Below are 24,711 nucleotides of genomic sequence, written 5' to 3'. Positions count from 1 at the left end.
AAGCTGCCCAAGATGGGCACCGCAGCCCGTGCCCGGCTCCCGTGTGTCCGCTTGAGGGCGGAAATGGTGGTGCCCCGGGAGATCTTCAGCCCTGAGGAGGTGGGCTCACTCATTTTTTATGTGCAGCGCCGTCTCCCCAGGACCATCGCGGCAGGCGGCAGGATCGCTGCTGGTTATACCAACAGCCAGGAGCGACGGAAGCGGTGGGGGCAGGTGTGCCGGGCCCTTTTTAACATCACGGGGGTCCAGCGCACCTACAATCAAGTGACCCACCGCTGGACCGATATCCTGGACAGAGAGCGCGACCTGCTAGACGTGCTGGGAGTGGAGGTCCCCGGGCTTGGTGAGTAGTAGTAGCAATTTTTTCATCACTCACTACTCTGTTTTTTCTCCTGCTCTGTGTGACTGTGTTATATTGCAAATGTTTGCTTTAACTTTTTTACAAAGAGCAATAATGCTGCTGATTACATTGATAACAGAGGTAAATTAATATTTCAAAATCTTCTGTGCATTTCAGGTGCACTGTTCTCCTTCTCTGTGGCGGTGCCACTGCTTATTTGTTTTCTATTTTGTGTTCATTTAATTTGGCTGAGTAATGTATGAGTGTATTTTACAGAACTGCGTAATGCTAGACACAAAGGGGCAGATTTACAAGCCCCTTGTGCCACGTTTACGCTGCCTTACCTGACGCACAGCGACGTAAACGTGGTGCATCCCTGCGAGTCATGTACAACGTGATGCATCTAAGGAGATGCGCCACGTTAAGGCCTGGGCCTGCGTCACAATGGGTGCGTTCCCACGCAGGGAGGGGGGGTGGGGGGGGTGGCGGTCAGGCAGCTGTGCGCCTCGCAAAAGTGCCTGCGTGAAATCTACAAGATTTAACGCAGGCACTTCTGCGACGCTGCTACGTCAATTCTTTATGCCTGCTTGCTTGAAGCAGGCGTAAGGACTGATGCGGTATGTTGAGTATTGGGCAGCCCTGAGCATTGCTATAGTTGCATCGCGCCTGCGACGCGACTCTAGAGATGCGCCTCTCTTTCGTCACGAGATGCGTCACGCATCTGCCTACCCTTGTGCCAGGGTTTGCCGCATTGTAATTGCGGCGCATCTGCCGTTACGCAAGGTTAGTTTTGCGTTACGCATTTGTTCTGGTGCACATCTGGAGGTGTCCAGCTCAGAACTCGTAAGTATGCCCCTAAGTGTCAGATTAGCAATTACCTGCGCATCCCTGCAAAGTGTGCGGCACGCCAGCACCACCCATGGTGCGCCGTATTTACAATGCGGCACACCATGGTCCCAAAACGTCACCGAAGCGTTACTCATCGGTGCCGTAAAGGCGTCTCATAGATGGAGTTGCGTTGCAACGATGGCGCAGCTCCAGCAATGCTGCGTCAAGCCGTAAGTCTGCTTCATGCAGGCGCAGGGTTTCAGTGACGCATCATTGTCCTAAATGACTGATTGAAATTTTATATATTCCCCATAGCCACTTTTAGCATGCGTTCCTGCGCAGGAACGCCCTCCCTTGCGCTGGAACGCTCCCTAATGGCGCATGGCTTTAGAATGGGATTTTTTTTTTTTTTTTTTTAGAATGGGATGCATCTCCCATATGCGTCACGTTGTTAATATACGCCACACCATGGCGCCTCTCTTGTTGTGGCGCTGCGTCACAAAAGTGACGCAAGAACGGAGCAAAAGAGCTGCAAGGGGCTTGTAAATCTGCCCCTAGAGTAGAGGCTCAGGTGCAGTCCTTCCTTTGTAGCCCTCATTTTGGATGAAATAGTTGGTTCTTGTTCTTTCTAAATGTTTGATTTGGTTGACAAGGACATCGACAAGCAGCAATCATCAATGTTTTCTGTTCTTTCTTTCATGTTGTACGTCAGGTCCGCCCAGGGGCAAGCGGACAGAAAAAGCGGATGCAGTGGCTCCAAAGGAGGAGGATGCAGGCCAGGGCGGCGAGTGCTCCTTTGCTGGCCCCAGTAAGTTTTCATTTAAATATAGAGGACCTATTGTTGTCCAAGCGTTCCTAATTTAATTTTTTCGAAATAGTGTTTAGAAAGGAGCAAAATCAATAATACTACTGTTGCAGGGACAATTCTCCACAAACCGAACTATGGACACCAAAGACCAGAGTAATAATATTTCAGAGTGGCGTGTTTGGCACACTGTATAAACCTGGTAGTGTCAGCGGCACGGAATCCTCCTTGCAAAAATTGCAAAACCTTTCGCTCAGTCACTCTAGTCTGGAGGACCAAAAACCACAGAGTCTATTCAAGTTTAAAAGCTTTATTAAAAGTTTAAGTAAACACATATATTAAAATAAAGTAGGTTGGAAATGGAAAAGTGCTTGGTGCTGAGTTGATGAGTAATGGAACACATTTCTTGTGGTCGAGCCGAGCTTTCACCTGGTTTGAAGTTGATGTTGCTCTTGTCCTTAGAAGTCCAGTTTCTGTCTGTTCAGAGAAAAATTATGTGTGTTAAAATTAATCAAGCATTCATCAATTATGACAAAAAAATGCAGCAAGACAACAACCTTCCCTGGAAGGATGGACATTTTTACTTTAGACTAGAGTAGACAGTCAATTAATTTTTCTGTTGTTTTCACATTTCTTCATTCCTAGACCAAATACTAGTGAGTGGTGTAATCTAACATTCTTAAATCTACTTTGTAGGTGGAACATCTGGTGGCGGGGCCAGCTCGGATGTGGTGGTGATCATTGACTCTGAGTCCTAGGACAGCTATGGGGAGAATGCGGCGCAAGAGGAGTCGGACCAAGAAGTACAGACTGTGAGGAAGGAGACAGTGGCGGTGGCGAGTACAGGTAAGCTGGATCATGGTACTATCTGACTCTTAAATAGGATATGATGTGTATCCAGTGGTGGCCCAGTGACAAATTACAATATGGTAATTACAGCAGGCTGGGACCGACAGACAGATAGAGGCAGAGACAGAGAGAAAGGAAGACAGAAGGAGAGAGAGAGAGAGGGAGGGAGCCAGAGGGAGGGTGAGGGAGGGAGACAGAGAGAGAGAGAGAGGGAAACAGACATATCGCCTGGGCCTGGTGCAGATGATACGGTTGCTGGTGTGGTTAACGGTTCAGAGGAAAAGTCACTCACTTCTGCCAGATCTCTTTCATATGAAAGAGCACCAAACCAAGGATACAAGTGAGTTGTGGGAAGGGAAATGGTGATTCAAGCGCCCCCCCTTGCCCCTCCCTGCGGACGCCCATGATACTGGCCTGAATAGTTTTGTACTGCGCTGGCTAGTTGCTAGTTGTACTGTGACACAACTTCCTGCTGAATCTTTTTGTGTTAATCATATACTTAAAGAACATTGGTTACAGATTATGTCTTTCTTTCTTCATATAGTTGGTCATACTAAAACCTCAACACCGAGCAGGAGTATGAAGGCTGTACTGGCCCGGCAACGGAGGCTGGATGCCACTGTTGCCCAATATCGGCGGCTGGTGGAACTGGAGGGGGACGACACGCACTCCAGTGCATGAAATATAACATCTGCATCCTCCTCCGTGACCCCACGTTCTGCCGGTAAGCGCAGTGTTCCAGCGAACCGGAGCCGTGCTGGAAGACGCCACCGCCGAGCAGCAAAGGCTGCACCTCACAGTACTGTTAAGGCTCGCTTGCGCCGTGCACTCCGCAGAGTGTCCGACCTAGAGGCGGAGGTCCAGAAATGGAACGAGTATCAGAATGTGGTGGAGGGCCTCCGCTTAGATCACGCCACCCTCCAGGAGAAGTTCGATGCCCTGGCCCGAAGCCATGATGCCCTGGAGGCCAAACTCAACACCTTGCATCCCTAGAGTGTCTCTTGCCCCTTTTTTAGAGACTTTTGGGGGGTGGGAATTGGGAGTTGGGTTTTTTGGGGACTTTTGAAGGACTATTTATTTGTTGGGGTTAGGGAGGGTCTTGCGGGAGATTATTTTGTTAGGGATATAAATATACTTTTTCAAACTTTATCTGAGCATACCTGTTTTTTTACTACTTTTGAGCTTGGTGGGTGGTGGTTTTGCAGTAAGTTCATTTAACTGAACACTGTCATCGTGTTGGTTCACGTGCAATAGGCCAAATGTTTTCCAAAGTAAATGCCTGTCACAGAGTTTGTTAATTCAAGAGCCCTAGGACTTTACTACTAGTACCACTGTCACTCTCTCGCCTCTCCGAATACTCCATTATACTACCTCCCATCCAAACGCTTATCTTACCTGTAATTTGTGTTTGAGGGCTGGCTCCACCTGGAATTCACAGAGTCCTAAAGCGTTCTGCAGCAGGGCCACAACTGGAGTTTCCCGGCGTGGATTTTCTGCAAAACAAAAGCAATCAATATTAGAAATGTGGCAGCGGTGCTCACACACCACAAAAACCTAGAAGCCCCACAGACAGCACCCCTAAGACAGGCAAGCGAGCAATAATAACGCCTAAACGTTCACGTGTAATAGGCCAAATGTTTTCCAAATTAAATGCCTGTCAGAGTTTGTTAATTCAAGAGCCCTAGGACTTTACTACTAGTACCACTGTCACTCTCTCGCCTCTCCGAATACTCCATTATACTACCTCCCATCCAAACGCTTATCTTACCTGTAATTTGTGTTTGAGGGCTGGCTCCACCTGGAATTCACAGAGTCCTAAAGCGTTCTGCAGCAGGGCCACAACTGGAGTTTCCCGGCGTGGATTTTCTGCAAAACAAAAGCAATCAACATTAGAAATGTGGCAGCGGTGCTCACACACCACAAAAACCTAGAAGCCCCACAGACAGCACCCCTAAGACAGGCAAGCGAGCAATAATAACGCCTAAACGTTCACGTGTAATAGGCCAAATGTTTTCCAAAGTAAATGCCTGTCACAGAGCTCGTTAATTCAAGAGCCCTAGGACTTTACTACTAGTACCACTGTCACTCTCTCGCCTCTCCGAATACTCCATTATACTATCTCCCATCCAAACGCTTATCTTACCTGTAATTTGTGTTTGAGGGCTGGCTCCACCTGGAATTCACAGAGTCCTAAAGCGTTCTGCAGCAGGGCCACAACTGGAGTTTCCCGGCGTGGATTTTCTGCAAAACAAAAGCAATCAACATTAGAAATGTGGCAGCGGTGCTCACACACCACAAAAACCTAGACGCCCCACAGACAGCACCCCTAAGACAGGCAAGCGAGCAATAATAACGCCTAAACGTTCACGTGTAATAGGCCAAATGTTTTCCAAAGTAAATGCCTAACCAATTTCATCCCTTAATAGACCTTGCCAGCAATGGCCCAGCCAAGACTCGTAAACCCAAGCGCAAACAAGTTTGACACCCCCAAACAGCCAAAAATGCAAATCGGGGAAAAAAAGTCACACTTGGCAAAATGTATTTAAAATGAGGACTCACTACTTCCAGTCCCTCTTTAGGGGACTCAACGTAAGTTTCTTCATTGTGCAGAATCCAGGCATCAGCATTACGGGAAATGGATAGGATGAGTGGAGGAGGAGGATAGACGACCAGGACTGAGTTCTTGTCAACTAACTGTTGTGAACATGAGGAATGCTGCGGCATCAAAATCAAGACAGTTCTGCTGATGGGCTTGTTGTTGTGATGGGGTGATTACAGTTTTGTTGTGAATGTGATGAAGCACTTGCTAAACAAAGAAAGACAGACACACAGGAATAAAAGTGAATAAGGAGGACTAAAATTACAGTTAATGAATCATTGACTCATTTTCAGAACTCGCTGTCAGGGAAGCAGAACTCGTCCTCATACTCTGCAAATTCAGTCTGTAGTACTTCTGGTAACTGAGGAGAACTTTCCTCAGGTAGGTCGGTGTCCTCTTCTTCCTGCGTGCATTCTCGTACTTTGTAATCTGGTGGTATGAAGTGCTGGTTCATCTTTATCACGGTGAGCCGCTCCACATTTGCGGGCAAGAGGCGGGACCTTTTGCAAGTCACAATGCCACCAGCAGAACTAAAAACACGTTCTGAAGACACGCTTGCGAGTGGGCAAGACAAGTAATTGATAGCCAGGTTGGTGAACTCTCGCCATATTTTTCTTTTCCCATGCCAATACGCCAATGGGTCCTCAGTAATATTGACCGCTGTTGAGTCATCCAGATAGGCCTGCACCATTGAAAGAATGTCCTCCCGCATTCCTGTACTTTGCACTTCTGTGTCCTTTCTGGGACAAGGATACCCTAGCTCACTTAGCCAATCCGCTTCAGACATATCGCCTGGGCCTGGTGCAGATGATACGGTTGCTGGTGTGGTTAACGGCTCAGAGGAAAATTCACTCACTTCTGCCAGAGGCACAGATGCAGAAGTGCTTTTTTGGGACGCCTGATGGCCTGCTGATTCACTAGTAGTACTGTCTTCTCCTACAGTTTCCTTCCGCTCTCTTTCAAAACGAATGGCTGACTTAGCTAGCCAACCTTTGTACTCTGTAACATCTGATGTTTCAAAAGGAATTATTACTTTGCCAAACAATGGCTTTTTGTAACGTGGATCCAGAATAGTAGCACAAATGTAGTGCTGTTGTTTCTTGATATTTACAAGCCGTTTATTGCTAACTAGGCGTTGTAATAATCTCTGCGCCAACTCATATGCTTCATTCTTTCCAGCATCTTTTAATTGTGAAGACACCACCTTGACTTGGTGCTCGAGCTTCAGCAACAATGGGATAGCTTTGCTCAAAGAACAGTCCTCCCTGCTGACGTCACGCGTGAAGACCTCAAAAGGACGAAGCATGTCTGTCAGGCTTTTAACTAGCTGCCATTGCTCCACCGCTAGCATCATTTCTGTCGTATCACCACCCAGGTTGTAGAAATACTCATTGACTACTGGAAACAGCTCATGCAGACGCTCAAGCATGTAGAAGGTTGAGTTCCAACGTGTTGCCACCTCCTGGATAAGTGCTTTCACTGGCATACTATGTTCATTTTGCTTGCGCCTCAGCTCCTTCCGGGCCTTAAACGAATGGTTAAAATGTGTGCATATTCTTCTGCAGATGGTCAGTATTTTGTCGACTGCAAGTTCTTTTTTCAAGAACTTTTGCACGACAAGGTTCAAACAGTGCGCCAAACACGGCACTCTGAAATAGAAACCGTCCTCCATGGCCCTAACTACATTGCTGCCATTATCAGTAGAAACATAACCAACCTTGCAATTTCTTGGGGGCAGCCATTGTGAGACCTTTTTGTTAAAGTCATCCAAAATGTTGGCTGCAGTATGACTTTTCTCCATGCCAAACATGGCTAATGTTGCATGTTTACGAGCACCCTTAAAAATCTCGACCAAGTCACCACCTGCATTTATCTGTTTTGTAACCCCTGAAAAAGAGACCCAGTGTGCAGTGATGCACATGTAATCAAGGGCTTGGCAACTGGTCCACATGTCTGTTGTCAGGTGTATAGTGTGAACAGCACTCTTCTGCAAAGCAGCCCCAACCAACTCAAGCACCTCTTTATATAGTGCTGGAACAGCAACCCTGGCACAATAGAACCGGCTAGGAACCTTCCATTTAGGGGCCAGTGTTGCCACGAGTTCAAGGAAACCCACACCTTCGACAAACGAAAAAGGGAGAAGGTCCACCGCTAGCATTTTAGCCAGCTTAGTGTTATACAGGCGTACAATTGGGTGGTTGCGTTGAAATTGCACATCTGAGGAGAACATGGCTGAAATGGTGTGCTGGACAAATGTACGGGATGATGCTGATGCCTTCTTCGACCCACTTCTGTTCAGTGTTGACATTTTCCGCATTGGTGTGTCTCCCAGACTCTCAGTGTGCCTCCTATGTGTTCCGGAGGGTGTGGTGCTGCCAGGGGTACTGGGTGCAACCGGACACATGCCTGACGCTTCTTCTACCTCCCCGTCATCTTCAGATGAAACACCTAGTATGGGTATATTTTGGCCACTTGCCCTTTGGGATTGCTTTCCCTTGATGTTTGCTAGGTGCGCAAACCATTCGACAGCGTGCCTTCTTTCAAGATGACCTATCTGGCCTCCGGTTCCATAGTTGGTACCAGTCTTACCACGGCTAACGCTGGTCTTACAAACTCAACAAACGGCTATGTTATCATACTTTGCATGGACACTAAAAAAGTTCCAAACTGGGGACTTGAAACCTCTGGTTTTGGCGCACGAGATGATACTGCCAATGCCAGATGAAGCAGTGGTGGATGAGCCTTGCAGACATCTACTGGGTTGTGCAATTATTTCAGCAACCCTACTTGAGGGAGTCGAGCTGGATGGAGTCCCCCTCTGGGGAGAAAATATGGGAGCTGTAGGTTTTGTTGAACTTGTTGTACTACTTGACTGCATTGGTGGTGCTACCAGTGGCACGTCGCCAGGGTCACGCTCAGCCTGACGTCGGGATAGGGTATAAATGTCTGTCTGCTGCATGGCCGGTGTGGCTGGACTGACGTGTGTGATGACTAGGTCATTGCTGTCATCCTGTTCAACAACATCACAATGCACCACTTCATCAAGTCCGACGTGCGGATCCATAAGTATGAGCTTTCCGAGGCCCTTCCTTTTAACATTTGATACCTTCCGCAGCTCATGGTGTGCCTCCCTCTCAGACGTCGGAGATGGTTGCCAATCTAGATCCAGATCATCATCTGATGGAGCGGGGCTTGAAGAGGAACTTCTACACACACTCCTTGATCTTTTCCTTGCTGGGGAGCTGGGAGAAAATGAATCATCAGGAGGAGTGCCTTCGTCTTCCTGACATGATACCCCGGCTCCAAAGTCAATTTCCTCCTGTGCCCCTACTTCTGGAAGAACAACCATTGTGGGCACTTGCACCGCTCCATGCGCCGCTACATGGGCCTCTTCACTGACCTCTACTTGCAACTCTCCATGGACCTCTCCTTCTCGGCCTTCTCCTTCTCGGCCTTCTCCTTCTCGGCCTTCTCCTTCTCGGCCTTCTCCTTCTCGGCCAGCTCCTTCTCGGCCAGCTCCTTCTCGGCCAGCTCCTTCGCAGCCAGCTCCTTCTCGGCCAGCTCCTTCTCGGACGGCTCCTTCTCGGACAGCTCCTTGCGCATGTACTTGTGCTTGTACTAGTAGCCCATGCAGTTGTTGTTGCGGCTTTGGTTGTTGAATAGTACTTGTGAGATGAGTTACAACCTGTGTTGATGGTGTGCTGCTACTTTCTTGCGATGAACCAACATCACTGGTCGTTGGTGATTGAACAACTAAACAGGCTACCTGTGCAGCACTCATGGTGGGCCTTTGTTTTTCCCAAAAAAATGTAGTGGTCGAGCCACCAGTCTCCTTGGTAAGTGGTGCCACTTGCTTCTTCTTCTCCTTAGTAGAGACATCTTTCTTGCAAGAGGACCTACGGGCACCTCTTTTTGGAGCCATCTTCTTCAGATGTTGGAACAACAGGCCGCAGCAGGACTTCTTCCTGGCACTGATGCTCAACGATGATGCGGAGTTATTGACTTTGTGCACCTAAAAGCAAACGAAGACAGAGGATCATTAGTAAATATATGTTGCATATGTAGCGCTTCAATAAATAGTTTGCAAGTAGGCATTTATGAATACACACGTGCACACCACACAATATGGAAATTTCAAAATTAGGATTTGCTAAATTTTTGGGAAACAGGAATTTAACATTGATCCAAGAGAGCACACACAGAGAGGGTTGTACTTTCATGTACCCCTGACTCTGCCTGGGCACAATGGGTGAAAGCAAGGCAAAAAGGGTGCAGGCCTATGTTTCAAAGCTCACTGCCTGCCTTCCAAATGGCCGCTTGACCCCCATCCACATGGCCAGGACCATGCCTCAAAATGGCCACCACCAACATAGCCAGCCCCCAACCCCTACTCCAAAAAGTCAAAAAACACAACACAAATCAAATCACCACAATCCAATGCCATCCATCAAGTTTCAGAAGGCTTATGCTGCCTGCTGGTGGTTTTCTGGTGCAAAATTGCAATTTTTACAATTTCGCGAGTGCGAGATTGTTGCTTCACGGCGCGAACGTGCCGAAAAACCAGCAAAATCCGCGAACAGACCGATTCTGGGCCCCCTGGCCATAATGGATGAAATCAGAGCACACTGGGTGCAGGCCTATGGCACAAAGCACACAAACTGGCTTAAAAAAATGGCCCATAGACCCCCACCCACACGGGACCAGGCAATAAAATGGCCCCCACCCACATAACAAGCCCCCAACACCACCCCAAAAAGTCGTAAAACACACAAAAATCACCACAATCCAATGCCATCCATGCCCTGGCCAGAATAATGTTAAAATTAAAGAAAACAGTTGTATCATGCATGCACCCATAACTAAGCCTGGTAGTTTTCAATTCATGTGCAGAATTGTAATTTTTACTATTTCGCGAGTGCGAGATTGTTGCTGCGCGGGACGCGAGCAGTGCGAACACAGGCACATTTTTTTTTTTTTAAATCCGATTTTCGGGTAATCCGCTGGAGTTCTAGGCCCCCTGGGCATATGAAATCAATCAGAGCAGACTGGGTGGCCCGATTGACCCCATCCACATGGCCAGGACCTGCAGGACCATGCCTCAAAATGGCCTCCCACCAACATAGCCAGCCCCCAAACCCACCCCAAAAAGTCGAAAAACATAAAACACACACAAAAATCACCACAAACAAACAACATCAACGTATCAACTTACTTGTGAAATCAAATGTCGAATCAAAATGTAATCCAAAAGGCCTCAAAGCCAAATCTCCAGCAGCATCCACAAAAAGTAATCCTTCCCAGTCAAGATCAAATTCAAAGTGGCCAGGAAATGGAGTAAGCAATGGGAGGAGCTTGCTGGACAGGAACAGGAAATTGGAGACTGGGTCACTTCCTTCACCCCACCCCTATGGGAGGAGCTTGCTGGACAGGAACAGGAAGTTGGAGACTGGGCCACTTCCTTCACCCCTCCCCAATTGTAATTTTTGTACTTTCGCAACTGCGAGATTGTTGCTGCCCGCGCCGCGGACCGCGAGCAGTGCGAACACAAGCAAAAATCCGCTTCGCGCGGATTTGCGTATTTTCGCCACATCCGCGAGAGTTCGCGGATTGCGGATTTACCGAAAATCCGAAAAATCCGCGAGCGTAACGGATTTTCCGCCCATGCTTAAAAAAAACACATTTTCCACTTATTTTTGTGTGGATTCACCGTGTCGGCACAAATGACGTTACCCCATCCTGGATTCCCCTGGGTGTCTAGTTTGTAAAAATGTAAGGTTTGCCAGGTTTTCCTATGTGCCTGCTGCGCTAGGGCCCAAAATCGACAGGTAAGCATATTGCTAAAAACAAATCCGTGCCTAGTCGGCTTTCTTCTGCCCTTGGGGGGATATCGGGGGTGGGGTATCCCGATATGCCCCCAAGGGGGGCAGAAACACTGTGGCTAGTTTTTTGGGGGGATGGGGGCATTGGTATGCCCATTTTTGGGCAGGCCCCACCCCTACACATAAACAAGCCAGCGTAAATGTTGGCGCCTAGTGGGCTTCTTGCCCCCCGGGGGGGCACATTGGGATCTTCCCCCCAGGGAGGGCAGAAAGTCCACTGGACGCCAAGGATTTTTTGGGGCAAATTTTGTTTGCAGACCCTCCTCCAGCTATGATATTTAATTCAAAAGTTAAGGAATCTGTGGCTAGATATCTCTATCAGATTTAAACGTTACTTACCTTTGGTAACATAATTTCTAGTAGAGACACAGTCTAGCCGAAGATATATCAACTCACTGCCGATCCTCCACACTCTGCAAATGATCTATGAGGTAAGGGTATACCATTTTTTCAGTACTGGTTTTATATACTGGTATCACATTCTCAACTTATGTTGGGACTCAACAGACCACTTGGCCTTGCCATATAGTTTTTGTTTAGATATTGCCATACCATCCATTACCGAATGTGTATTGTCGGTATAGTGTGTGTATGTTTTCTTTTTCACACTGGATTAGATACCAGTGGCCAGCATTGATTTATGTGTTCTTTTCTTCAAAAGTCTTTGTTTGGTATCGTCATACCGTGAATCGGCCCTATCATTATGTCAGTGGTGTGATTCAAAAAACAGTTTGGTGTTGTTTTGTAGGTTTTGTTTTGCTATTGCCATGCGATTAATTACTATTGACGAATGGTCTAAAGAAAGAACTGACGTCAGCTAGCAGGGGCAGCGTCTAAGTAGGCACCACGTCGTCATCCCTGCGAGCACGACGCTGAGTTGATCGACGCTCAGGGGTATGCTGAGGAAAAAATTCCCTTAGATCCAGTCTGACGCCCTGGGGTAATTCTAAGGTAAGGGATCTATAACGAATATATGTCTCTTTGAGATACATCGTTGCCGAAGGTAAGTAACTTGCCCTTTAAGTGATCTTTATGGATTACCAGATATAGCCTTGTGATTCCACCACCACCACCACTGTATGTGTGCATAATTATGTCTATCGTGTGATGGGTGGGCGCTCTGGAGTCCCCCCCATGTATCCTTTCTAAGCTTTCTGTTAGCATAATGTTGCAAGAATTGACCTGTGTCTAACTGGAATGCTGCCCTTCCTTCTTCCCATTGTAGGATCAACTCATTCACATCTTGACTGCCAGCTCGCAGGCATCCTCCTTCTTTCCATTCAAGCACATTGAGTATATGATCTATTTTTCTGGATGGTGGGATCTCCCATTATGGCAAATTGTGCGTGTATGGAAGGTGTTTGCCCCATCTGGTGTTGTACATCCTCAAGGCATTTACATCCAGCCTCACTATATGTGGTTGCCTGGACATCACACTGCTGGTATCATAGCTGTAACTAGTTAATTTACTTGGTGGCACCTGTCACTACAGTAGTTGTCTGCCTCATACCATACAACCTTAATTGCACCTGAGCTGCTTAATAGTATGCTTCCAAGCCAGGCACTCTTAGTCCCCCCTGCTCATATGAGCATTAAGGTATTTCCATTTGTACTCTGCATCTGTTCTTACCCCAGACCATAGTTGTCAGGATGGACTTTAATGTCTTAAGTATGTGTCATGGAATCGGGTACGTACTGCATTGGAAGATATACAAACATCCTGGTAGCATCAGTATTTTATAGTTCATGCTATCCTGCCTGCTTCTGATAGACATAGTGTAACCCAAGGATCCACGTTCCTTTTAATGTTTAGCAGTAACCTGTCAGTGTAAGTTCCAGTGCATGACCATTATTCCCAGACGAAAGGTGTATGTAACCATGGTCAATATCTGGGAGTTGCCCCAAAGAGATTCTCTGCAGTGCTCCCAGTAGGAACAGTGCGGATTGCTGCCTCTTCATACATAGCCCAGATTGCTTACCAAAGTGAATTATTTTGGGCATAAGCATCTGCAAGGACCTTGTGGGGTCACACAAATACACCAGAAAATCATCTGTGTTCAGTTACACTACATGCCTCTGGTGGGTGTATCGCTCGGTCATTCGTAACCGTACATAGTTGGTTGGCCTAAGACCAGTCCTTTTGAGGCCACAGATGTGGATCCGGCAGGTAGCCTGCATGCCAGGAGGGGCGCTAGCCAACCAGCTCCACCTCCCCTGCTACAACAACCAACAAATGACTTTAGTTTGTTCTCCCCGCCCCAACTCCCAACAAATCACTTTAGTTAGCAATAATCTGTTGACATCTGCATCTTTAAAACCCACAACAAAAAAGGGGAGGACAGCCCCAAGAGAGAAGAGGTTAAGCAAGTCATCTGGCTCATAGCTGCAAAGGAAAGATGTTGAGTTCCTGCAAGACACACTGTTGGTGGTGCATAAATAAACAGATTGTGATTACACCTGTTTGCACGTATAACCAACCAGTGTAAGGCAGGATCAGGCACCTCCTCCCGGATTAGCATTCCACCACATCTGCCCGATTGGTCTTGCAAATTGTTCAAAAAAGGCTATGCCATGACTTTTCTCTCCTTCCACCTAGCCCTCCCACATCAGAGCAAATTTTAAAAGAACATCTGTCTGTCCTGCTACTAGGAGGTACACCTCTTGCTCTCTAAAGGTGCAATAGAGGTTACCGGACTTGGAGAAAGGTGCAAGTTGTTACTCTAGTTATTTCCTCATCCTGAAAAAAGGACTCTGGCCTCAGGCCTTTCTTGGACCTCTGTGCCTGGAACACCTTTCTGTGGAAGGACAAATTCAAAGTGCTTGCATTGGCCAGATTGTATCTGTTCTGCATCCAGGTGACTGGATGGTGCGGCTTAACTTGCAGGACGCGTAGTGTCATATACCCATCCTGCAGTCCCACAGGTGTTACCTTCGGTTCACTGTGAGCCAGGAGGATTTTCAGGTTGCCATGCTAGCTTTAGCCTCATCGGTGCCTCTCTGTGCTCACAAAGTGATGTTGTGTTCGCTGCCTATCAGAGGTTGGGAGTTGCTGAATTCCTGTGCCCCAATGACTGATTGCTGAAATTAGATTAACCAAAGTCAGCTGTGGACCACCTCTGGACAGTGGTAGACATTTTAATATTGTTGGGTTCCACGATGAATGAGCCGAAGTCCCATGTGATTCCTTCTCAGATGCTTACATTCTTTGGGGTGATCCAGACCACAATATAGTTCAGCGCATTTGCCTGTAGCAACAAGTCCAGGACATTTTGGGCTATTATCTCGGCATTTCAGGCTCAATCCTGACTGCAGATGATGGTGGCTCTGAAGCTCTTGATCTCTTAGCCCTATGCTTCCTCTTTGTCAACCATGCCAGTTCGCACATCCAAGCCCTGTTTGATAGAACTTGAAGTCCTAGTGGTTCCTGCATGGCTGTTTTTCTCACACCATCAAGATCTCGAAGGGCACAGCTCAAGATCTGTAGTGGTGATTGACTGATCACAGTTTGTTCTGAATCATGCCACTCTCCCTTTCCCACCACAGGCTAACAGTGGTGACGGATGCATCACTACTGGGTGGAGGATGCCACGTGGGGGAGGTGGATATCAGAAGACTTGAAAGACAAGAGAAGTAAAAAATGATGGGAGCTGAAGGTAGTGCTCAGGTGAGTACCATATTTGTGCCACTGTTGATTTGTCAGGGACAGACGAGGCTACAACTGAAGTGGAATGGCACTATCTGGTGGCGCTTGAAATCTGTTAGTGAAGGGAGAAGTTTCCAGATCTGGCTGGTGCCTGGAGAATATTGATTCATTAAGGAATCCGCAAGAAGATATAGCATCCACCAGGAATACCTTAAACCTAGGTAAGTATTTTTCTTTGTTTCATGTTGCAGCAAATCAGCAATACCACAGATGGATTTCTCAAAGGGATCTGTGATTGTGAAGTGATTTTCTCAGATCATTTTTCCTAAGGCACAAATCTCAGGGCAATTTGCTTGTAAGAATAAAAACAAGCTAACAACATTTCCTAGGGCAAAGGTGAATATTAGGGATTAGAATAATGGAAATGGCAATATGTACATAGCATGTAGGGATTATGAAAGAAGACAAGGGATATGTATGGTTGCAGGGTGTAAGTGTATAAAAAAATAATGATGTAGGTAGTTAACGAAAGGTATGGATAAATGGGGTTAAGGGAAAAGTTGAGGAAAAAGCGCTGAGGATGCATGGTTTTGGTCTGACTCATTCATAAATAAAACTAAGTGATTGAAAAAGGGATTTCGAGGAGTAAACTCAGAATATTCCCCTCCCCACAAAAAAATGCCCTAGAGAAAAAAAATAGGATTCCTACATCAATCCTTTAGAGATGAATCACCCAAGATTAATCTCAAACCTCTACAAATCCATGGGATGTGCTGTGGTCAAATACACAAAGCTCAGGCATGACCCAGATAATAATGGCAGGATATATGTAATGATGGATTTCCTGCAACCTATGTCTCTCTCTTTGTGCGAATAGACACTTTTTTATCTGGAAAAGTTATAGTTAAACATATTTTGTATGTTACACAGAAAAGCCTGGTAACTAGTTCTGCAGTGCTAAAAGTAAATCTCAATTATTTTTTAATGCATATGAAAAGTTTTGGATTATTTGTCATATGGATTAAACAACATTTCGTTTGGCCATAGGGAGTGTCTAGAGGTGAATGTTGCAATCTTTGGCAGTACAGTCAGGTGATGCAAGTCCTCTGGAGTCCACGTAGGAAGAGCACACGAGCGACCCAAAGAAAAAGGCATTATTTTTTTCATTTTTTGAGAGTGTTATATAGTGCGAACTAGACCCGAAGATTTCAGGTATCAGAGCGCTTTACATGCTCCCCGGTTTTGTTACAGATGACACATTCATTTTTGTTAGGCACTGGGAGATTAAGTGATTTGCCCAGGATCACAGGATGTTGAGCTTCGTCGGCGAGACTCGAACCCAGTTCCCCATCTTCGAGGTCGACCGCTCTAGCCGTAAGGCTACATCCTCTCCCCAGTTATACCAGTAGCCATGGAGCCCATCCATTCATTTCAGGGAACAAACTTTAGAAATTAGCATTTCTCAATCATATACACTGTATGATATGATGGGTCTACTGCGGGGGAGCAACAGAGAGGTGACATTACTAGGATAGCCAAGGTTTATACCTGGGTTTCTACTCAGGAATTGAGGAACACACCACAGGAATGGGCATTATATATCCACTACTGTCCATGGTGTAGGTCTGAGTTGCTCCACCCAGGAGCAGCAAAAAAGCAATCCTTAGAAATGGGTTTTTTACAGTCAGCCACAGCATATTCTTTGATGGGCCACAGTGGAGCAACAGAGGGGCAACCGTTACATCACCAGCCATATCATATGGTCACTGGCAGGTCTGTTGTAACCACTGAAGAGTAGCAGTGAAGCAAACCAATTAACTAAATGACAAAAACCCTTAGGTGGTTCTTTAAGAGTCATCTAGAATTGGTGACTGGCCAAACCATCAGTGGCATTAAGGTACTAGTCAGTGATTCTTTGGAAGGATTGCATGTAGATTTCCACAAAGAAGAGGTAGAAGGGCAGGGACATTGTTCCAGGAAAGGTAAGGGGAAGCATAGGTAGGGATTCTAGCACAAACAGGAAGACGCCCTTGGCTTCTCTACCATTGACACTTCAAGAGATAAGCTTAAGCCAGTGAAGGAGGAACTGTGCATTAGAATAGCAAGGCCTTAAGACCTGGGGCATTGGCAGAGAAGCAGCCAGGAAATCTGGATGTATTGTGAGCAAAAGCCGATAACCTACTGGTGTGCAGGAGGGATTGTGAATAGCATGCAGCATGAGCAGAAAGCAAGATGACAGGCACTCTGATTTTCCAGGAGCAGCAATAAAGGCCAAAGCCCCAAGATAGTGCATGTACAGCTACAGCCTAGTTCTGCTATGTGTTGCACCATTGTTAAAATGTCCCCAAAAATGTAAACATCTTTGAAATGACATGTATGTATGCAAAATATGAAAGACAACTCAGTGAACCAATGCTTATTGGGGTGGGGGCACCCAGAAAAAGGCAGTCACTGCTGGGGGTATGCCAAAGCCCACTCAGTATGTATGTACACAACAAAATGTTTTGGCTGATGCCAACAAGCATTCCAAAGCCACTACGTCTGTGTTTAAGGTGTTTACTCATGCAGCGTTACCACATTAGATTGAGACACATGGGAGGGAGCCAGCAGGAGCGGCTAGAAGAGGCTAAAATTGTAAAGTAGTCCCTCGTGCAGTTCAATACAAACACTTAAGGGAGAGTGGAGGGATGTACTGAACCAGCCAAGCATTAGGGGACTGAGGAATACGCACTGATTGTGCCAAGGTTAATTAATTGACTAAGTCTCTAGACAGTGGGTAAAGAGGCTGATGGAATGAGCCAATGGTTATAGTGGGCCCAAAGCCCACTCTAGGTACTTTATCTTTCAGTACTAATCTGTCGCAAGTGCACTGGCAAAGCCCTGAGCTAAAAAGGTATAAGAGAAAAAATAAAGCACTTTGTCTGCCTTAGAGCAGAAAAAGAAAGATGTGGAGGCCCTTCAAGGCGCACTGTTGGTTGTGCATAGTTGTTCATATTTTTATTACACCCATATTTACACGTACACTTAACTCTTGTAGTTTATTAATATTTTGCTGTATAGTCTGCATGAATAATATCTGACCTGAACGACTTTGTTGTACCTGGTGTACAGTACTCATATGACTCAAAATTTGAAGATTCTATGTTTGACTTTGTATGTAATGTTGTCTGTCATTCTGGCTTCTACTTTGTTCTTCCAGCATTTCAGTAGATGATAAATTTCGTAGCAATTTTGATTTGTGGATTTAACTCTGCACTGCATACAGGATGGATGTGTGTTCAAACGGCGCCCTCTATACTGATGTTCAAATCCTAATGACTTCTCCCACAGTTGTAAAAAAAAAAACAATGTCTTTATTTCACTTTCATCCACAGGGAAAACAGGGATGTATTTTGTTGAAGACAATTCTGAGAAATTGGAAAACTCTGTAAGTGTTAACATATCATACCTTTGGTTTCCTACCTATATGTCTACATGTTTCACAAGGAATTCTGATTTTACTCACAGAGAATTTGTTGTTTTTAAGTGTGCATAATAACGAGTTTCTTTCAAAAATAAGAATATTTCCTGCCAGTGAGCAGTCTCCTTTTTGCAAAACACAAGTGTAAAGCTAAAACGCTGTTGTGATAAAATGTATTCTTAATTCCCTCAGTAATTATTACTTACCAAGGAAAATATACTAATAGTATCTAATCAGGTCACAGGCAAAGTTTCCAGTCGTTGTGGCTGAGTGTACAGGGATAGATAGATTACCTTTCTCAGATCTCAAATTTAAATGCAAGTGAACGACTTACAGACCTCGAGAAAAACATGGGAAGCCCACTAAACCTGTTTCTCCCCGAAAAACTCAGTGTTGGGTTTTGCAGGACACAACTTAATTTTATCCCTTAAAAACACAAAGTTTAAAGTGTAATGTCTCAAATTTCATATATTCACACCAGTGCAATTTGTTGCTGAACCAAGGGTCACTGGACATGGCCAACCAAAGAGCGGGCACCGTAGATAGCCCCATTCCGACAGTGAGCAGTAAAGGTGATTCTTCTCCTCTACTCTCTCCCTCTCTATACATCTCCTTTTTTCATCCTGCTACTTCAAAGATGTAAGGAGAAAAGTAATAGAGGGTAGTTTATCTGAAAACTGTTCTCCTCTCAATGTCCTAGCACTCACCTTGTTCTCTGAAAGGATGACATTTCAAACCAAAAATGATGGGTATGTTTGAAGATAAAGGAGAGCTATAATGCCTCTTATGAGGATTTACTCACAAGGGCACAAGCATTAGCTGGGTAAGCGAGCAAGTTGGAGTTAAAGGTACTGTGCTCTCAGTTAATTTTTCGTATGAGTTTGTCAGCACTACCAAGCAACTCACTCTTCCTCTGACGTTTGTCACTTGTATGGTGACTGTATCCCAACTTACTCCCGAGCAGCGAAGTAGCAAACAGGCCCCTTAGTATGGCCATGCTTAAGCCCTCTGCAATTTGGTGCCTTCCGAACTCCACTTGCCTTTTCTGTCAATTTGTCATGATATTTTCTGGGCAGGTATTGGCTGGTGCCCGATGTCATGGTGCTTTTGGGCCCTTGGCTGAGCCTGTGGGGTCAATGCAACCATGAGAAAGGCCTGTCATGTGATGACAGCGATGTACAGACCCTCAGGTGATCCACCGTGCTGTGGCTCACTGTAAGTATAGTCCACGCTGACCCTTTGCTGTCTATCTTAGGTCCGCTGGCTGCGATCTGGTGCTGTGATGTCACCCTGTACTGTGTTTCATTAAAGCCACTTCTCTCTGGAGGGCTTATATGACAAACACCTACGCAATTTCCTGGCTGCCTCTTGATGTGCCTTCGGCGACAACACTTGCCTTCTAACCCGGCACATGCTGAGGCCCTTTACAATTGGAGTATGCCGCTTCCCATGCTTATCTGCCAACTTGTAACTCCCCAGAGAACTTGCCACCTGCCTGCCTATCACAGTCTCCTTTCAGTGGCAGTGCTCTTCCTTAACATCATGGGAAAGCGGGACTCAAAACAGGCCAAACCATACGTTGAAACCAAGACGGCTGCATGTAGATCTACACTGGGCTCGGACAATGAGGAGGAATCTACTGAGGGCCCAGACTGTGGGGGAAATGAAATCCTCCCGCAAGAACTGCGCTGCGGGCTGCAGTTAATTGCCAAAAATATGGAACCATGGCCTCATGACTCGTCGGACTTATGGAAAGGCTGGACAGACAGCCTGGGTGGTTCACGATGCAGAGCAGTGCATTTCTGATCTGAAGGATGACGGGTACACATGCAGATCGGTTGAATAAAGTGGAGAAGCTGCTGTCCCAAGTGGTAGCAAAAAATTACTATTAGGAAGCCCGTTTGCAGTAATGCACGGATTTCTGGGATTGCTGAGACCACGTCCATGAGCCGGCTGACACATTGGTAGAGCGGCTGTTTGTGGAGCTCTTTGGTGTGGAAACGTTCTTCTTGACCTTTTTAGTTGAAAGGGCACATAAATCCCTCAGACATTGTCCACCACCTGACACTCCGCTGCAGTCCCTGATAGCTCAGCGGCTTAATTTCCGCAATCATGGCACAGCTCTTCGCCCAGCCTGTGAGAAGGGACCGCTTCACTACAAAGGTTCAGCCATATCTGTTTTCGCAGATTTTACCAAGGCAGTACAGGAAGCCCGTAGGAAATTCACCCACGTGAAAAAGATGCTGCGTACCAAGGGACTGTGGTGCAGAATGCTTTACCAAGCACAACTAAAGGTTACCATGGATTGTAAGCCCCATATCTTCGACCAACTCAGCCGATGCCAGTTCCTTTAGCAAAAAACACTTTAAACACAGAGACCTGGGTGGAGGTGCTGGGTCCGTGGTTTGTTCTACCTCTGCCGGAAAAGGTGGCAGGCTGCCACCGAATGTAGAGGCTGGGTCCAACGACAGATTGGAGAGCATGAATCTATTCTGGGTCTGTGAGTTGTTTTCCAGAACACTCCAAGAGCCCTGTTTTCATCATACTCTTACAGGATACTAGTCAGTTTGGCGTGAATGGACGCATCCCAGAATTCTTCCCGAATAGCAGGCATTACGCCGAGACCTTGAGGATTTTAAAGGACCTTGATTTCCTACAACCCTCATTTTCATTCAGAAATACTACCACGCCCTGAGGAAGCCCCGGGCCGGATGGCGATGTAATGGGGCGAAACACGTGTTGGCTGCTTGTGATTTTCCTGCACACCCACTCTAACCATAGAGCTTGATGGTCCAAGCCTCAAACTCCTGTGTAAATTCTGGCACTTTCCCTATCACCTGCTGGATAGGGATTCCAAGAGCGTTGACACCTAGGGAAGAAAATGTTTTATTCCGTCAGCCTGGAACTGTGGTCCATGAACACCACATACCTTTTTGGCTGCTACAATAGGAAATTTCCCCTTTTTGCATGGTTACCTCCCACTATTTGCCTGACACTGGATGAACTTTGACTTGATTTGCCCTGGGTCCCTGCCAATCAGGCTCCCAGTGCCTATGTTCTTTCCTAAAACTATACCTTTGTATCCGCAATTTTTCCATCTCTGGTCATAGGGAAGCTCCTTGTAAAAGGTACCATGGGTACCAAGGGCACTGTGACCTGGAAAGGCCTCTTAGGCCTACAGCACCTATTGTGCCACCCTTAGATGCCTTGTACCTAAAGATGCCGACACTGCCATTGCAGAATGCATGTTTGTGTGTAGAGAAAAGTGAAGAGTTGACATGACACACATCCCTGTGTGCCGTGTCTGCAACCAACTGCCTTAAGCCTATGTACGATGACCATCTAGCAGGGTGAACTAGCCCTCAGGTGAGGGTACAGTGGCATGAGCCCTGTACCCCTACAGTGTCTAAGTCCATTCTTAGATATTGTAAGTGTATTACAACCATAAAAGAGTATATTTTCTGGGAGCTGGTCATTACAAACTCTATAGCCCCATAATGGCTTTACTAAAGTCTGTAAAGTTTGGTAGCAAACTTCTCAGCACATTAAAACACACACTGAAGCCAGTGTGGGATTTAATGTAAAATGCACTCAGAGGGCATCTTGGAGATGCCCCCTGAAAAATGACGAGCCCTGGTGTGGTTCCTGAATGGCTGCCTGCTAATGTGCCACCCCTAGACAGATTTCTGGACCCCTGGGCAGAGAGCCTCTGCTCTCTGGGTCTAGAGACAAAGCTCATCCTTGGCAGAGGTGTCATGCCTCCTTCCCCAGGATGGGCTGGGTCCATGAAGAGGGCCTGCTGCCTTTGGAAGCTGTCCCTGCCTTTTGCTGCCCCCAGCAACTGTGGTGGCGTGGTGAGCAAAAGAACGATGGATTAAACCTAGATCTTTGTGACTGGGGTGAATGTTTGCATTGTTCAGCATTCCATCCATTATTTGTTCCTTTTGCATTTGTCACCATAACTGGGAAGGGTATGCCCCAACGTGGGTCCCGTGCTCACTGTGCCACTGTATTCATGCTAGCCTGGCTGATGAGGTGATGCCCCGAAACCGGTCCCAGGATGCTTGTTTCCAGTCCAGGGAGGACCTGGCATGGAAGTTCGGGCTGGGCTGTTCCTATGAGGAACAGGATCAAGACTGATTTGCATATGGCTGGGTCCAAACTGGGGTGGTGTGGTGAGCAAAAGATTGATGGATTAAACCCAGATCTTTGTGACTGGGGGTGAATGTTTGCATTGTTCAGCATTCCGTATACATCATTTGTTCCTTTTGCACCCTTAGATACCCTGCACCTTAACACCCACATGCTGACGCTGCAGTCTGCGTGTTTCCATGCAGAGAAAAGAGAAAAGTCGACATGGCACACATCCCTGTGTTCGGCTTGACTCCTTGGGCACAAGTTTGGGCTGGATCTCCAGCAATTGAATCACTTCAGTTCAATTCTTCTTTTTAGAAAATGTATTAATTGTAATCCATATTTTATACAACAATCCTTGACGTTAATTCACATCACTCGTAATATCATGATTGTTCATCACTTTAACTTTCTATGCATTTTTAACATGGAGTGGCCTCCCAATGCATTTCGGCGCGATTGCGCCTTTATCAAGGGATCTGTAAATCAAAAATGAGGTTGATTAGTACTACTTTACTCTCGCCCACCACATAGTGCTATACATTAGCTACTCACAAAATGAATCGTTATTACGTGAAATTTTTTCATTGCACTTAACAATATTCACTGTTCGTTCTGTTTAAACCACTTTACTGCTCCAAAATAATATGTCCCCTGTGACTGTGAGGTTTAAGACCACTAAAACGCCAGATGGGTAGTGTGCACGTTTTTAAATGTAAGATCACTCAGTAAGTGCTTGGTTTCTAGATTCTTAGATAGGGTTGCAATAGTAGCGTTAGCGCTCAGTGTTATCGTAAGATGTAGGATTTGCAAGGGTTTTTTTAAACGCTACCACTCGATTAAGTAATAAAACCTTCCCCGGTTAATTTAGTTATCGCTACATGTATGTAGACGTCTAATGTGCCGCTTACCGCTATTCAAGGCTCTGTTGCATGGTTCAGTTGCTGCTCCGCTGAACTCCGATCATCAGATGCGGAGTCACTGGCGGGAAAATTATTTTGAAAGAGTAAGTCGGAAGGACTTCTGACTACGCCTACACGCTGGGGTTGCTGGGACATGTATTTCTAAAAGGATTTAAAGGGCAAGTGGCTTAAAACGATAAATCCAATGTACCATGGAAAGACTTCTAACTGCGCCTACGCGCTAGGGTAACTGGGACATGTATTTCTAAAGGGATTTAAAGGGCAAGTGACATAAAACGATAGATCAAGTGTACCATGACAAGAGGTTCATAAAGTTCAGGTATGGCTGATAGTGGATGGTTACAGATAACATAAAAACTCCACTCTTTCATTTAGCCCCCCCCGGTTTTAGAGTTCTCAAACGGTAAATCCAATGATTCTCTCTCTTCAGAAGTTGTGCTTTGTTGTTCGTACCATCATGTTTCTCCACAATTTCCAAAATGCACGCTTTCAATTGGGTTATGTTGTGGTTAGCTTCCATAAAGTGTGTGGCTACCGTAGACTTAAGCATTTTCGTTCTGATATTACTTTTATGCTCATTGAGCCTCACTTTCAATTTACGTTCTGTGTGGCCTACGTAGTGTAAGTTGCATGGGCAGCTTAATAGATAGATAACGTTCATGGTGTCACACGTTCCATTTACTTTAAGATTGACTTTTTCTTTGAATTTAGGAGGTAGTAACTGGTTACCTTTACTAATGTTAGTGCAGTTATGACAGTTCATACACGGTTGAGTGCCTTTAAATTTCATGGTGCTTGTAGTCTTACTGCTAGGTTTCAGTAGTTGTCCTATATTTCTAGACCTGGTGTGAGCAAACAACGGTTCTTCAGCAAATGCTCCTTTAAAATCCGGCTCCACACGTAGAATTGACCAATGTTTCCTTATAATGTTTTTAAAGGATTGGCTAGATGTTGAAAATTTACTAACGCATGTGATGCGCTGCTCTTTAGTGGAAGATTTGTTCGAAAATAGCTCTTCTCTCGTAACCTTCCCAATTCTCTGTCTTGCTTCATTTAGTATGGGCTGGGGGTAGCCTCTTCTGTGAAATCGTGCTATCATTTCATCCATTTGTTCTTCAGCTTTCTCTGGTTCCGAGACGACTCTTTTGACCCTCATCATTTGGGAGTAGGGTAGGTGCCTTTTTAATGATGGCGGGTGATGGCTGTCGTATCTAAGTAAATTATTGCGGTCTGTGTTTTTTCTGAACAAAG

At 46.0% G+C, this 24,711-nt stretch overlaps 1 protein-coding gene across 2 annotated transcripts in view; it reads left to right on the top strand.

Annotated features, from left to right (window-relative positions):
- LYST (lysosomal trafficking regulator) overlaps positions 1–24,711 on the top strand; it is a 3,192,287-nt gene that overhangs the window by 2,137,874 nt on the left and 1,029,702 nt on the right. For both annotated transcript variants that reach the window (XM_078648813.1, XM_078648812.1), the window contains one exon: positions 18,318–18,370. In XM_078648813.1, coding sequence (XP_078504939.1) covers positions 18,318–18,370 — 53 coding nt within the window. The remainder of the gene's footprint in view (positions 1–18,317; positions 18,371–24,711) is intronic.

This window comes from Lissotriton helveticus, chromosome 6 (genome assembly GCF_964261635.1).
Source record: "Lissotriton helveticus chromosome 6, aLisHel1.1, whole genome shotgun sequence".
Classification (NCBI taxonomy): Eukaryota; Metazoa; Chordata; class Amphibia; order Caudata; family Salamandridae; genus Lissotriton; species Lissotriton helveticus.
The sequence above is the reverse complement of the archived record's forward strand: the minus strand, read 5'-3'. Positions and strand labels throughout refer to the sequence as shown.